General features: G+C 42.9%; 1 protein-coding gene across 1 annotated transcript in view; it reads right to left on the bottom strand.

Annotated features, from left to right (window-relative positions):
* Positions 1-699: 699 nt before the first annotated feature.
* LOC130123879 (cytochrome P450 7A1) overlaps positions 700-17,197 on the bottom strand; it is a 57,432-nt gene continuing 40,934 nt past the window's right edge. The window contains exons 5-11 of the mRNA XM_056293203.1: positions 5,855-6,095; positions 5,253-5,462; positions 4,678-4,872; positions 4,172-4,371; positions 1,762-1,892; positions 1,202-1,380; positions 700-1,002 (exon numbers count right to left, since the gene is read on the bottom strand). Of these exons, the coding sequence (XP_056149178.1) occupies positions 700-1,002; positions 1,202-1,380; positions 1,762-1,892; positions 4,172-4,371; positions 4,678-4,872; positions 5,253-5,462; positions 5,855-6,095 (1,459 nt within the window). The remainder of the gene's footprint in view (positions 1,003-1,201; positions 1,381-1,761; positions 1,893-4,171; positions 4,372-4,677; positions 4,873-5,252; positions 5,463-5,854; positions 6,096-17,197) is intronic.

Raw genomic sequence — 17,197 nt, 5'->3', positions numbered from 1 at the left:
GGGAACTGGGGGGAATAGCGTGATCCTCCCACGTGCTACGTCCCCCTGGTGAAACTCCTCACTGTCAGGTGAAAAGAAGCGGCTGGCGACTCCATATATATTGAAGGAGGCATGTGGTAGTCTGCAGCCCTCCCCGGATCAGCAGAGGGGGCGGAGCAGCGACGGGACGGCTCGGAAGAGTGGGGTAATTGGCCGGGTACAATTGGGGCAAAAAAAAAGGGGGGGATAGTACTGACTTGAACCATTGCGCTAGGGGTGGGGGATTTATATATATATATAGTATATATATCTTCACTTGCAACTCTCAGGTCAATATACACTATATACATGTTGAGTGGAGAACAAAAACCTCCTGAGTCTCTGTCAAAGAAATGCTGCAGCACAGGAACCCTTCCAGGAGCATGGCTGATACCTTTTTCATCCCAAACAGCCAGCAGGCCTCGATAGAATAATACATATGTACATCTTAACTCGTTCAAATGCAAACCTATTCCTTAAAAAGCTTTACATGTTTCTATGTTTAAGGGTCAGTTCATCCAAACAACTTGTGAATCTTATTACCCTCCAAGAAAAGCTCCCAACTGACATGCGCTATTCGTTCTGTAATAGATATTTCCTACTCCATGGCCTAAAACCTCCAACTCCACATGTCCCGGTCCAGTGAGCTCATTGGCAGACAGAGCCATGCAAACTCCTTTACTACTGGCTTGATTTCAGCTTGTACCTGAAATCGACATCATAGGTCGGCTGGAGGATCCCGAGGCCTGCACGTGATTGATCGAGGGGTGGGACTTTGATAGCAGGGTCCAAAAGCTCCATGTCAAAGTATAACAGGGCAAGGCTCAGAAATTGTTTGATCTCGTGGACTGCGAAAAATCTGCCGGGGCATTTGGTAACCCCAGAACCAAAGGGCATGTAGTAGTAGCGAAGTCGGCGGCCCCCTCGATAAAAGGTCGTTTTCTCCTGACCCTTATCATCCACGAATCGATCGTACTTGTACTCCTTTTGGAGAGAGACGGACAAGGACGACAGGGGAGAAAGAAGAGGCAGACAGAGGGAAAAAGTTAATTCAGGGTTTTTTTACTTGTATATGTAAAGTCCTCATATTAAACTTGCTGTTATTCTCTTGCATGTTTTGTTTCTTAGCGGATTTGTTGTGTTCTACAGCACTGATTGTGATGTGTGATGGGCTGCCTCTTACATAGGGGTCCTCATAGATCTCGGGATCATAATGCAGCATGGGCGGATACAAGGCGATGACGTCATCCTTTCTTATCCGGTAGGCTTCCTGGTTGTCGAGATGAAGCAGGAAATCCTCCTTAGCCACACGTACGTTCATGGAGGCGCTCGAAAGACGCATGGCTTCTTTTATGATGCTGTCTGTAAAAGAAGTAGAAAGAAATATTTAGGCAATAAGGTCTAAGGATGGCTACTTTCTGACCCTTGTGATCCTGGGACTCCAATTCATGGGTCCATTATTGAGTCATTATTTATTGCAAATGTCACCCCCAGAAAGGAAAATAATTGATGAACTAAACCCAAATATAGCTCTATATATAATATACATATGTAAAATATAAATGAATTTGAAAAAATAATAAATGATCATTTGACTTGTATATTTTGAACCTCAAACAGAAGCACATGTGATTATATGTGTCTAACAAGGTTTAATCTAGTACAACATACACTTTATCTAGCAGGAAATTGCAATCTCATCATTATTTTACGTGAACTGACAATAGTATATTTGAATCATACCTAAAACAGGCATGTTGTCAAGTTCCTCTCTGGTTAGGGTCAGATTGGGGTTGCTGGGATCAACCACCTGACCTGAACTCTTCAGAACTCTCTGCACCTCTTCCTGGGCCGCTGTCATTGCACGTGGACTCCTGCGAGCACAAACACTGTTAGTCTGATGTAACAAGGACCAGAGATAGGGAGAAATACAGAGGGACAAAAACAAACACAGATGGGCACACAGACAAACACTCTTGACCCCAGAGCCACCAGGTCTGATGCAACCACCATGCTTAAACAAGTCACAAACAACAGTCATCTTTGCACCAACACATGAAAAGACTACATTTAATAGTGGAGACCATAAAAAGAATACATTTATGCCAAAACAAAGATGAATTTAAATATGAAACACCTACACTGCATAATCACATTAATTGTTCTGGTATTACTAGGGCCTTTTTTGATATGTATTTGGTGCATTTTAGAAGGTGTTTTGGTATATGTATATACGTATATTCATCAGTTCCAGGTTCTCCATACTTGTTCATGAATATATTGTTCCAGTAGCCCATTTCTCATCAGGTTGCTCTGGCCCCCCAACACCTGATGCAGACCTTGTTAACCCAGGTAATGCAGACATCACCCGGGTTATGGGTTAGCTGGTATGACTCTATTCGTGTTACTCTCACTCATATTTGAGGTGGTTGGCTTGTATAGCATTAGGAGTCTAAGCCACGGAGTCTTACTGGAGACGTATCCCAACCAGGGTTTGAACCCCCCAATCTCTGGCGTGAAAGCCGCTGTTCTTGCCTACTGAGCTACTGAGAAGCTAGAGAAATACCAAGGGTTGAGGGAAGAACTAGATTGGATGTGGAAGCTGAAATCCACAGTAGTCCTAGTGGTAATAGGAGCACTACTGGGAGAGGGGCTCCAACAGATTCCAGGAACAACATCTGAGGTCTCTGTACAGAAGAGTGTGGTCCTAGGAACAGCTAAGATACTGCACAGAACCCTCAAACTCCTAGGCCTCTGGTAGAGGAACCGAGCTCGAGGAAGACGCACCACCCGAAAAAAAGGGTGCTAGGGAAATTTTCATCTGATCTCATCATCAGCAGCTTCTCTGGGGCCGGGTCGCGGTGGCAGCAAGCTAAGTAGAGCACTCAATACGTCTCTCTCCCCAGCAATGCCCTCCAGCTCCTCCTGAGGGATCCCAAGGCCCGGTTGGACATGTAGTCCCTCCAGCGTGTTCTGGGTCTACCCCTTGAGTCTCCTCCCAGTTGGACGTGCCTGGAAAACCTCCAAAGGAAGGCGCCCAGGAGGCATCCTAATCAGATGCCCGAACCACCTCAACTGGCTCCTTTCGATGTGAAGGAGCAGCGGCTCTACTCCGACCTCCCTCCAGATGTCCAAGCTCCTCACCCTATCTCTAAGGCTGAGCCCAGACATCCTACTGAAGAAACTAATTTCCGCCCTGTATCCGCAATCTCACCCTTTCAGTCACTACCCATATGACCCATATCATAAGCTCATGACCATAGGTGAGGGTTGGAATGAAGACTGACAGGTAAATTGAGAGCTTTGCCTTCCAGCTCAGCTCCCTCTTCACCACAACGTTCCAGTACAACGTCCCCATTACTGCTGATGCTGCACCAATCTGCCTGTCAATCTCCTGCTCCATCCTACCCTCACTCGAGAACAAGACCCTGAGATACTGGAACTCCTTCACTTGAGGCAACAGCTCATCCCCAACCCGGAGGGTGTGTGTGTGTGTGTGTGTGTGTGTATGTATATATGTATATGTATGTATGTATATGTATATTTTAAACTTTGTTAAAAGAAACACTCAATGGTAGGAAAAGTGCTCAATCCACTGAGTCAAGTAAATTCTTTATGAGACAGTACAAGCCTGTTTCATGCCATCACCAATCATCAGCTGTCAAATATATATATAGCGGGGTTTTTTCCGAAACCGTCAATGGTGTTGATAGAAGTGCTCAGCTAATGAGGAGCGGAATATCAACACAGATGCAGGAAAAACACTTTTAATACATAGCAGTACAGGCCTGTTTCGTGTATCACACACTCATCAGCTGCGTCATCGCCTATACATATATATATATATATATATATATATGTGTGTATGAACCGTATCATAAAAATACAGGAGAAATAAGGGAGACGTGTACCCTGGAGGCCAAAACTTGGAGGGTTGGTGAGCATGGTTACAACACAACAGCTGTTACGCAATGCTGTATATCCACTCCTTGGTGAGCCCATGACAGTTGGCTTATCTCTACATCTATTCCTTATCGCTAGTCTGCTCACAAATTAGCCTGTTTGGACATGTTATCTGTACACGGCAATAACATCACACAGCCTCCACCTTCCTGTGCTGCACAGAGAAGCTGGTTGGAGACGCCTTTAATACCTGATCATGTAAAACAGACTCCAGAAGGTGGCGGGTAAGGTGTTGGCCTGCGAGGCCCAGAGCAGGGCCACGTGTGTCCGGGCCTTGCTGAGGTCGTTGAAGGTGGACAGCGCATCGTTGAGAAGTATCCTCATGGAGATCAGGTCGGAGACATTCTCTCTCTTGGACAGGTTGTCGGCATGCATGGTCTTCGCCAGATTCTGAAGGATAGTGTCACATACCGGTATTATAAGCCTTGTAATCACGGCGACATAAGCAGATTTCTGTAGGGTAGAATAATGCAGGCCTTAAAATCATCAAAATAAATACCTATACCCCCCCCCCATGAATAAATGAATGAATGGAAATAAACGTATGTTTGATGCCTCTAGCTGACGTACACCAAATACGTACTGGGAGAGACCCAACATGGCCTCTGTGCCACACTGCATGTGACCTCAGGTGACAGTAGATGACCTGAAAACATCTGTCCCTGAATCAAACCACAGCAGCACACGTTCACCCACCTCCCTGGCACTGTAGGCGCTCTTGAATACATGGATGGGCAGACCTGCCACAAGCGCTGGGAAGATCTTGTCAAATTCTTTAAAGTTCTCCAGAGCGTTGAGCACCAGGGCCTTCTGAGCGGCCTGCCGAGCCTGGGTCTTATCTTCTCCCAGCTCCTTGCCAAACAGAGTCAAGTACCCCGACTCAAACATCACCTAGAGGGGGGCACAGGACACCGGTCAACAAACTGCTGAAATGACCAGTCGCAGTTGGGGGATGTTGAACAGACAGTTTTACTGAGGCTCATTAGCACACAGACGAAGTGGTAAAAAAGACTTGTTTTTGCACATTTCTTACATGTTGCATCCTGAGAACAGCGGCTTTGGCAGATACCACTTACAAGTCATGTTCAATTTGCCAAATGTCCCCTATTGGTTTAGAGTTGATACAGCAGTGCAACATTCAAATCCACATGAGCCAGTTTCTGTGGTTTAGTTATGTATGTCAGGCTGTTTTCTCTCTTAGCTCCTGGCATTTTTCCTCTAGTTTATCATACAATTAGTGTACATGTACAGCCCGGCTCTCCATTCCTGACCTTGTAGCAGAAGGCAAATATGCCGTCAACTTCCCAGTGCTGGGAGCTGGGGCTGAGGGAGTCGGACCTCAGCATGACATCCTGCAGGTGGCCCATCATGGTTTTTATCAGGGATGGCAGAGCCTCCCCCTGCAGCGTCTTCAGGAAGGTCTGGTGAAGGTTTTCAGTGGTGTGGCCGTGACGAGGGTCGAAGCTGTCGTGACCAAACGCCTGGTGACAGGGCGGTGGTTGGGATGGAAAGGAGAGAGAATGATTTAGCACCGTCTGAACTTCGTAATGCTCCAACAGCCCCGCCTGCTAAACCGATGTACGGTTCATCGGCTATGATCACACCATGTGTGTTTGACTCATCCATTTCCTCTAATGGCTGTGCGTTACTGTCGAGTGTCATTTAGGGAAACATGTTCTGTGACTTCTGACAGACTCTGCTGGAGGAGCAGCACAACGAATGTGGAAGAACAATGGTACTTATGTCTTCAACCTTCATGCCTGGCCACAAGACTCAGGGACCCCAAAACATAATTAAACCTGGTACAAAGACACACACACACACACACACACACACACACACACACACACACACACACACACACTGGGATTACCTTGACAGAGGTAGTGAAGTGGAACTTCCTCCAGTCCAGGTGTCGGCCCTGGCGGATGACGGAGTGGTAGGAGAACGGGTCACACAGGAAGTGGATGTACTGGCCGGCTATCTTACAGGTGAAGATGTGGCCGTATTTCTTCTGCCGGCTGCGCAGGAAGTGGAGCGGGTTGGCCCCGAACTGCAGGGCACAGCCCAGGTAGGGGATGAAGCCATTTTCCACAGTGGGTTCACCAGGCTGCCTGTGTTGGGTGAGAGGAGGAGACGTAAGAAGTCAGCATGATGATGAAGAATGAGGAAGACAGAACACGTCTCTGCAGACAGGAGGACAAACTGTTTCTACTGCAGTCTCAACGGACTGTTGGGAAAACTGATCAAGAAAGAAGTGGAGAGGAAGGGAGAAGAAGACAGGAAGGGGTGATGAGGATTTAATGGTTGGAATTTACTAGTTGTGATGATGACGCAGTGAGTGAATGAGTAAGTGAATGAGTGACTAATGGACCGGCGGGGTATACTGGCACAGGTGATGATGCTGATCTAGTCCAGTGTTTCATCCTAAAACAGCAACACAGAGAATAAAACAGATGGAACAGGGAACAAAACATTTATTTTAAACATGGAGGGAAGACATCAAGCCCTTGAAGAGAGTCAAGCTGGAGAGGTTCTGGAGAGGTTCTGGAGAGGTTATGGAGGGACAGCTGCTGTAGTGAACACAGGACTCATTAAGAGCCACGAGTACTGCTGTGTGTTGTGGCTTTGTCTTGGCTTTATTCCTGGATTTCTGTGTGGTTGTGAAAGAAAATAACAGGTTTTTGTGTTGGTGCTTTTAGTAAAACAAGAAAACAACACTGTGTAGAAGGAGGAGGAGGAGGAGGTGGAGGAGGCGGAGGAGCTGACTCATGAGAACACCCGCAGGAGGGAGATGTAGTCGCACGTAGTCCATGTTACATGTCTACAGCAATGAAAGGTACCCAGTTAAAGAGATTATATACTGCTAACCCCATAAAATATATTTTATACTGCTAACCCCTTAAAATATATTATATACTGCTAACCCCGTAAAATATATTCTATACTGCTAACCCCATAAAATATATTCTATACTGCTAACCCCATAAAATATATTATATACTGCTAACCCCGTAAAATATATTCTATACTGCTAACCCCGTAAAATATATTCTATACTACTAACCCCATAAAATATATTATATATTGCTAACCCCATAAAATATATTCTATACTGCTAACCCCATAAAATATATTATATACTGCTAACCCTGTAAAATATATTATATACTGCTAACCCCGTAAAATATATTCTATACTGCTAACCCCGTAAAATATATTATATACTGCTAACCCTGTAAAATATATTATATACTGCTAACCCTGTAAAATATATTATATACTGCTAACCCCGTAAAATATATTATATACTGCTAACCCCGTAAAATATATTCTATACTACTAACCCCATAAAATATATTATATATTGCTAACCCCATAAAATATATTCTATACTGCTAACCCCATAAAATATATTATATACTGCTAACCCTGTAAAATATATTATATACTGCTAACCCCGTAAAATATATTCTATACTGCTAACCCCGTAAAATATATTATATACTGCTAACCCTGTAAAATATATTATATACTGCTAACCCTGTAAAATATATTATATACTGCTAACCCTGTAAAATATATTATATACTGCTAACCCTGTAAAATATATTATATACTGCTAACCCCGTAAAATATATTATATACTGCTAACCCCGTAAAATATATTATATACTGCTAACCCCATAAAATATATTATATACTGCTAACCCCGTAAAATATATTCTATACTGCTAACCCCGTAAAATATATTATACACTGCTAACCCCGTAAAATATATTATATACTGCTAACCCCGTAAAATATATTATATACTGCTAACCCCATAGAATATGTACTACTAACCCCATATGTTATATATTACTAACCCCATAAAGCACCGACACAACACAGCCATCATGCCCTTACTGTGTTGTCGTGCCATGCTGACTTGTACAACACGGAAAGGTTTTAAAACTTGGCAGCCAGACCTCTCAGATAAGCAGCTGGTAGCCAGTGGAGGCAGTAAGACTGTCTTGTAGTGTTGTATCACAAGCACCTCTGTCAGAGGTTTTAGGCAGTGAGGATGCTGCGGGCCCGTCGACGGGTTCATATATTAACACTTGTAATCAATCTTATGAATACATAAATCTGAAATTCTGTAAATATAAATGAAACCCAGAAAACAGAAACAACATTGTACTTCTCAAACCCACATCCAGGCCAGGACAGCAAGCAGTCAGCAGCACAAATCTGCAAACTGGGTGCAAAATGGGGATATCCAAGTCAGAACTGCTGCCAGACCGGCACTGACAGGCCGCGCTATGTGTTTAAGCACAGCTGAGGCGCCCCATTGTTCTGGCGTTATGACTCAAACATCCCCGCCAGACAAGTACCAACACCTGAACAACAGCTGCTCCGCAGCCTCCGTCCTCACATCCACCCACACTCCTCTTTTCCAACCAGCCTCATCAATGTGACGTCCTGTGGAATTCAGCCTCCCTGGAAGTCAAGAGTTGCATGAAAAATCCTCCTTGTTACAACTTGAACGCCAGCTGCCAGACAGCCAACCTACCTTACCTCAGGACGAGGATTATTAATGAATAATAATAATAAATGATTATTGATGCTGATCAGGCAACCTACAATGACTCTGACATCTCCGTCACATGACCCTACTCTCTAATGTGGTTTATCACTTTATCCACTGTACATGATCTATCTATCTATCTATCTATCTATCTATCTATCTATCTATCTATCTATCTATCTATCTATCTATCTATCTATCTATCTATCTATCTATCTATCTATCTATCTATCTATCTATCTATCTATCTATCTATCTATCTATCTATCTATCTATCACTGTCTCTCTCTCTCTATCTATCACTCTATCTATCGCTGGTAAAAAAGATGACTCACATATTTCATCACTGTACTTCAACATCAGCATGTCAGACATGCAAAATCAACACTTTGCATGCCACACACACACACACACACACACACGTACGCACAGACACACATGCGCTCACGCACACACATACACGCACACACATACACACACACACACACACATACAGTTGGATAAGCCGGCATGGAAAGGCAGATCAGAATGTTGCTTGCTTTACAGTAACATTGATTTACATCATTACATTGTAACTTTCCTCACATACATATAATGTATCCCAGATAACATTCCTCCTGTCACTTTCCTCACATACATATAATGTATCCCAGATAACATTCCTTCTGTCACTTTCCTCACATACATATAATGTATCCCAGATAACATTCCTCATGTCACTTTCCTCACATACATATAATGTATCCCAGATAACATTCCTCTTGTCACTTTCCTCACATACATATTACGTATCCCAGATAACATTCCTCATGTCACTTTCCTCACATACATATAATGTATCCCAGATAACATTCCTCTTGTCACTTTCCTCACATACATATTACGTATCCCAGATAACATTCCTCATGTCCCTTTCCTCACATACATATTACGTATCCCAGATAACATTCCTCCTGTCACTTTCCTCACATACATATAATGTATCCCAGATAACATTCCTCATGTCACTTTCCTCACATACATATTACGTATCCCAGATAACATTGCTCATGACGCTTTCCTCACATACATATAATGTATCCCAGATAACATTCCTCATGACGCTTTCCTCACATACATATAATGTATCCCAGATAACATTCCTCATGTCACTTTCCTCACATACATATCATGTATCCCAGATAACATTCCTCATGACACTTTCCTCACATATATATAATGTATCCCAGATAACATTCCTCATTTCACTTTCCTCACATACATATCATGTATCCCAGATAACATTCCTCATGTCACTTTCCTCACATACATATAATGTATCCCAGATAACATTCCTCATGTCACTTTCCTCACATACATATCATGTATCCCAGATAACATTCCTCAAGACACTTTCCTCACATATATATCATGTATCCCAGATAACATTCCTCATGTCACTTTCCTCACATACATATCATGTATCCCAGATAACATTCCTCATGACACTTTCCTCACATACATATAATGTATCCCAGATAACATTCATCATGTCACTTTCCTCACATACATATAATGTATCCCAGATAACATTCCTCATGACACTTTCCTCACATACATATTACGTATCCCAGATAACATTCCTCATGTCACTTTCCTCACATACATATCATGTATCCCAGATAACATTCCTCATGACACTTTCCTCACATACATATCATGTATCCCAGATAACATTTCTCATGACACTTTCCTCACATACATATCATGTATCCCAGATAACATTCCTCATGTCACTTTCCTCACATACATATCGTGTATCCCAGATAACATTCCTCATGTCACTTTCCTCACATACATATCGTGTATCCCAGATAACATTCCTCATGTCACTTTCCTCACATACATATCATGTATCCCAGATAACATTCATCATGTCACTTTCCTCACATACATATCATGTATCCCAGATAACATTCCTCATGTCACTTTCCTCACATACTTTTCATGTATCCCAGATAACATTCCTCATGACACTTTCCTCACATACATATCATGTATCCCATATAACATTCCTCATGACACTTTCCTCACATACATATAATGTATCCCAGATAACATTCCTCATGTCACTTTCCTCACATACATATCATGTATCCCAGATAACATTCCTCATGACACTTTCCTCACATACATATCATGTATCCCAGATAACATTCATCATGTCACTTTCCTCACATACATATCATGTATCCCAGATAACATTCCTCATGTCACTTTCCTCGCATACATATTATGTATCCCAGTTAACATTCCTCATGACACTTTCCTCACATACATATAATGTATCCCAGATAACATTTCTCATGTCACTTTCCTCACATACATATCATGTATCCCAGATAACATTCCTCATGTCACTTTCCTCACATACATATCATGTATCCCAGATAACATTCCTCATGTCACTTTCCTCACATACATATCATGTATCCCAGATAACATTCCTCATGTCACTTTCCTCACATACATATCATGTATCCCAGATAACATTCCTCATGTCACTTTCCTCACATACATATCATGTATCCCAGATAACATTCCTCATGTCACTTTCCTCACATACATATCATGTATCCCAGATAACATTCCTCATGTCACTTTCCTCACATACATATCATGTATCCCAGATAACATTCCTCATGTCACTTTCCTCACATACATATCGTGTATCCCAGATAACATTCCTCATGTCACTTTCCTCACATACATATCATGTATCCCAGATAACATTCCTCATGACACTTTCCTCACATACATATAATGTATCCCAGATAACATTCATCATGTCACTTTCCTCACATACATATCATGTATCCCAGATAACATTCCTCATGTCACTTTCCTCGCATACATATCATGTATCCCAGATAACATTCCTCATGACACTTTCCTCACATACATATCATGTATCCCAGATAACATTCCTCATGTCACTTTCCTCACATACATATCATGTATCCCAGATAACATTCCTCATGTCACTTTCCTCACATACATATCGTGTATCCCAGATAACATTCCTCATGTCACTTTCCTCACATACATATCATGTATCCCAGATAACATTCCTCATGACACTTTCCTCACATACATATAATGTATCCCAGATAACATTCATCATGTCACTTTCCTCACATACATATCATGTATCCCAGATAACATTCCTCATGTCACTTTCCTCGCATACATATCATGTATCCCAGATAACATTCCTCATGACACTTTCCTCACATACATATCATGTATCCCAGATAACATTCCTCATGTCACTTTCCTCACATACATATCATGTATCCCAGATAACATTCCTCATGTCACTTTCCTCACATACATATCGTGTATCCCAGATAACATTCCTCATGTCACTTTCCTCACATACATATCGTGTATCCCAGATAACATTCCTCATGTCACTTTCCTCACATACATATCATGTATCCCAGATAACATTCCTCATGTCACTTTCCTCACATACATATCGTGTATCCCAGATAACATTCATCATGTCACTTTCCTCACATACATATCGTGTATCCCAGATAACATTCCTCATGTCACTTTCCTCACATACATATCGTGTATCCCAGATAACATTCCTCATGACACTTTCCTCACATACATATCATGTATCCCAGATAACATTCCTCATGTCACTTTCCTCACATACATATCATGTATCCCAGATAACATTCATCATGTCACTTTCCTCACATACATATCATGTATCCCAGATAACATTCCTCATGTCACTTTCCTCGCATACATATCGTGTATCCCAGATAACATTCCTCATGTCACTTTCCTCACATACATATCGTGTATCCCAGATAACATTCCTCATGTCACTTTCCTCACATACATATCATGTATCCCAGATAACATTCCTCATGTCACTTTCCTCACATACATATCGTGTATCCCAGATAACATTCCTCATGTCACTTTCCTCACATACATATCGTGTATCCCAGATAACATTCCTCATGTCACTTTCCTCACATACATATCATGTATCCCAGATAACATTCCTCATGTCACTTTCCTCACATACATATCGTGTATCCCAGATAACATTCATCATGTCACTTTCCTCACATACATATCGTGTATCCCAGATAACATTCCTCATGTCACTTTCCTCACATACATATCGTGTATCCCAGATAACATTCCTCATGACACTTTCCTCACATACATATCATGTATCCCAGATAACATTCCTCATGTCACTTTCCTCACATACATATCATGTATCCCAGATAACATTCCTCATGTCACTTTCCTCACATACATATCGTGTATCCCAGATAACATTCCTCATGTCACTTTCCTCACATACATATCATGTATCCCAGATAACATTCCTCATGACACTTTCCTCACATACATATAATGTATCCCAGATAACATTCATCATGTCACTTTCCTCACATACATATCATGTATCCCAGATAACATTCCTCATGTCACTTTCCTCGCATACATATCATGTATCCCAGATAACATTCCTCATGACACTTTCCTCACATACATATCATGTATCCCAGATAACATTCCTCATGTCACTTTCCTCACATACATATCATGTATCCCAGATAACATTCCTCATGTCACTTTCCTCACATACATATCGTGTATCCCAGATAACATTCCTCATGTCACTTTCCTCACATACATATCATGTATCCCAGATAACATTCCTCATGACACTTTCCTCACATACATATAATGTATCCCAGATAACATTCATCATGTCACTTTCCTCACATACATATCATGTATCCCAGATAACATTCCTCATGTCACTTTCCTCGCATACATATCATGTATCCCAGATAACATTCCTCATGACACTTTCCTCACATACATATCATGTATCCCAGATAACATTCCTCATGTCACTTTCCTCACATACATATCATGTATCCCAGATAACATTCCTCATGTCACTTTCCTCACATACATATCGTGTATCCCAGATAACATTCCTCATGTCACTTTCCTCACATACATATCGTGTATCCCAGATAACATTCCTCATGTCACTTTCCTCACATACATATCATGTATCCCAGATAACATTCCTCATGTCACTTTCCTCACATACATATCGTGTATCCCAGATAACATTCATCATGTCACTTTCCTCACATACATATCGTGTATCCCAGATAACATTCCTCATGTCACTTTCCTCACATACATATCGTGTATCCCAGATAACATTCCTCATGACACTTTCCTCACATACATATCATGTATCCCAGATAACATTCCTCATGTCACTTTCCTCACATACATATCATGTATCCCAGATAACATTCATCATGTCACTTTCCTCACATACATATCATGTATCCCAGATAACATTCCTCATGTCACTTTCCTCGCATACATATCGTGTATCCCAGATAACATTCCTCATGTCACTTTCCTCACATACATATCGTGTATCCCAGATAACATTCCTCATGTCACTTTCCTCACATACATATCATGTATCCCAGATAACATTCCTCATGTCACTTTCCTCACATACATATCGTGTATCCCAGATAACATTCCTCATGTCACTTTCCTCACATACATATCGTGTATCCCAGATAACATTCCTCATGTCACTTTCCTCACATACATATCATGTATCCCAGATAACATTCCTCATGTCACTTTCCTCACATACATATCGTGTATCCCAGATAACATTCATCATGTCACTTTCCTCACATACATATCGTGTATCCCAGATAACATTCCTCATGTCACTTTCCTCACATACATATCGTGTATCCCAGATAACATTCCTCATGACACTTTCCTCACATACATATCATGTATCCCAGATAACATTCCTCATGTCACTTTCCTCACATACATATCATGTATCCCAGATAACATTCATCATGTCACTTTCCTCACATACATATCATGTATCCCAGATAACATTCCTCATGTCACTTTCCTCGCATACATATCGTGTATCCCAGATAACATTCCTCATGTCACTTTCCTCACATACATATCGTGTATCCCAGATAACATTCCTCATGTCACTTTCCTCACATACATATCATGTATCCCAGATAACATTCCTCATGTCACTTTCCTCACATACATATCATGTATCCCAGATAACATTCCTCATGTCACTTTCCTCACATACATATCGTGTATCCCAGATAACATTCCTCATGACACTTTCCTCACATACATATAATGTATCCCAGATAACATTCATCATGTCACTTTCAACCCTCATGCTTCTTACTTCGCAAGAATTTGCACAACACAATTCCTCCATATGACTGCTCGACGCATAAATGTGAGATGTGACGTGATGTGATGTGATGTGATGCAAAGGAATGAACAAACGTGGCATTCAGCAGACTCCGCAATGCAGCCGCCCTGTAAAAAGTCCTGCACAATGTACAGAAGTGAAATATTCCTACCTGCGGCGTGTTCCCACAGCAAGCCACAGAAGACAGCAGAATCCTACGACCACGGCCCAGATCAGAGCGATGCTTATCGTCATGGTAACAGGAGGGTCACAGGGGGACCGGCTACTGACTGGTTGTGTGACCGGCTGGTAGGGTAGCTGCACGGAGGAGACAGCGGTGCTCCGCTCACACACGGCGCTGCAGATGCCACAGCAGGTACCACACCGGCTACACACAATGCAACACCAAGCTCACGATCAGGCTGCACCTACTGGAGCACTCAGCAGCAGCTCTGACCCACCAGCAGCAGCCTGTCACTACGTCAGTCACACTGTCCCAGCACAGGACGAGCAGCAGATATGGACGCCTGGAGGGTGGGGGGGGGGGTCTGTTTGGGCTTCAGCAGCCACCTCAAGCTAGACTCAACTCTGGCAGCAAAAGGAGCTGGAGGTTCATCTCAACAACCCAAGGAGGGATCTGACTGGCTGGCCACAAAGTGTGCAGGGAGCGTGTGCGTCTGTCTACGACACACTTTTATACTGAGGTCCCCGAGGCTCAGCCCTCCTCTGTCTGACAGCGCAGGAGGTGATGATGTCATCAAACACAGGGGTTACCATGTAAATTGTGTGTGTGTGTGCGTGTGTGTGTGTGTGTGTGTGTGATGTCCTTGACTGTAGTCCATAGACAACAGTACCTGAAGGACAGGAGACTGTACCTCTGATAGCGCTGCTGGGTTAGCAAATAGATTCAAGGTCGCTGCTGCTGTTTCTCTCCTTCTGGCTGGTGTGCGTTAGGTGGGGGTTGTTTGGTCTGTGATAACCCTGACTCGTTGAGACTAGTTCTGCCTATCAGAACAAAGACTAGCCCATGGATCTTGATCGGTTTGCTCAATCAGAGCAAATGAAGTGGCCAAGCCACCTTTAGCTCCAGAGCAGGCAGATGAGGACTCTGTCCGATGAGGACTCTGCCTGATGAGGACCCTGTCCGATGAGGACTCTCTCTGATGAGGACTCTGTCTGATGAGGATTCTGTCTAACGAGTACTCTGTCTGATGAGAACTCTGTCAGATGAGGACTCTGTCTGATGAGGACTCTGTCTGACGAGGACTCAGTCAGATGAGGACTCTGATGAGGACTCTGTCTGATGAGGACTCTGTCAAATGAGGACTCTTTCAGATGAGGACTCTCTCTGATGAGGACTCTTTCAGATGAGGACTCTGATGAGGACTCTCTCTGATGAGGACTCTTTCTGATGAGGACTCTGTCAGATGAGGACTCTGTCTAACGAGGACTCTGTCTGATGAGGACTCTGTCCGATGAGGAGTCTATGAGGACTCTGTCAGATGAGGACTCTGTCCGATGAGGACTCTCTCTGATGAGGACTCTTTCAGATGAGGACTCTGATGAGGACTCTCTCTGATGAGGACTCTTTCTGATGAGGACTCTTTCTGATGAGGACTCTGTCAGATGAGGACTCAGTCAGATGAGGACTCTGTCTGATGAGGACTCTGTCAGATGAGGACTCTGTCTAACGAGGACTCTGTCTGATGAGGACTCTGTCCGATGAGGAGTCTATGAGGACTCTGTCAGATGAGGACTCTGTCCGATGAGGACTCTCTCTGATGAGGACTCTTTCAGATGAGGACTCTGATGAGGACTCTCTCTGATGAGGACTCTTTCTGATGAGGACTCTGTCAGATGAGGACTCAGTCAGATGAGGACTCAGTCAGATGAGGACTCTGTCTGATGAGGACTCTGTCAGATGAGGACTCTGTCTAACGAGGACTCTGTCTGATGAGGACTCTGTCCGATGACGACTCTGTCTGATGAGGACTCTGTCTGATGAGGACTCTGTCCGATGACGACTCTGTCTGATGAGGACTCTGTCTGATGAGGACTCTTTCTGATGAGGACTCTGTCAGATGAGGACTCAGTCAGATGAGGAGTCTGTCTGATGAGGACTCTGTCAGATGAGGACTCTGTCTAACGAGGACTCTGTCTGATGAGGACTCTGTCAGATGACGACTCTGTCTGATGAGGACTCGGTCTGATGAGGACTCAGTCAAATGAGGACTCTGCGAGTTCAGCTGCCGCCAGCATTTCATGCTAGCACTGTTATCCAGGGCCTGCTAGTTCATATTTATGCTCCGTATCAACAGTTTCTCTAA

This window comes from Lampris incognitus, chromosome 14 (genome assembly GCF_029633865.1).
Source record: "Lampris incognitus isolate fLamInc1 chromosome 14, fLamInc1.hap2, whole genome shotgun sequence".
Taxonomy (NCBI): domain Eukaryota; kingdom Metazoa; phylum Chordata; class Actinopteri; order Lampriformes; family Lampridae; genus Lampris; species Lampris incognitus.
The sequence above is the reverse complement of the archived record's forward strand: the minus strand, read 5'-3'. Positions and strand labels throughout refer to the sequence as shown.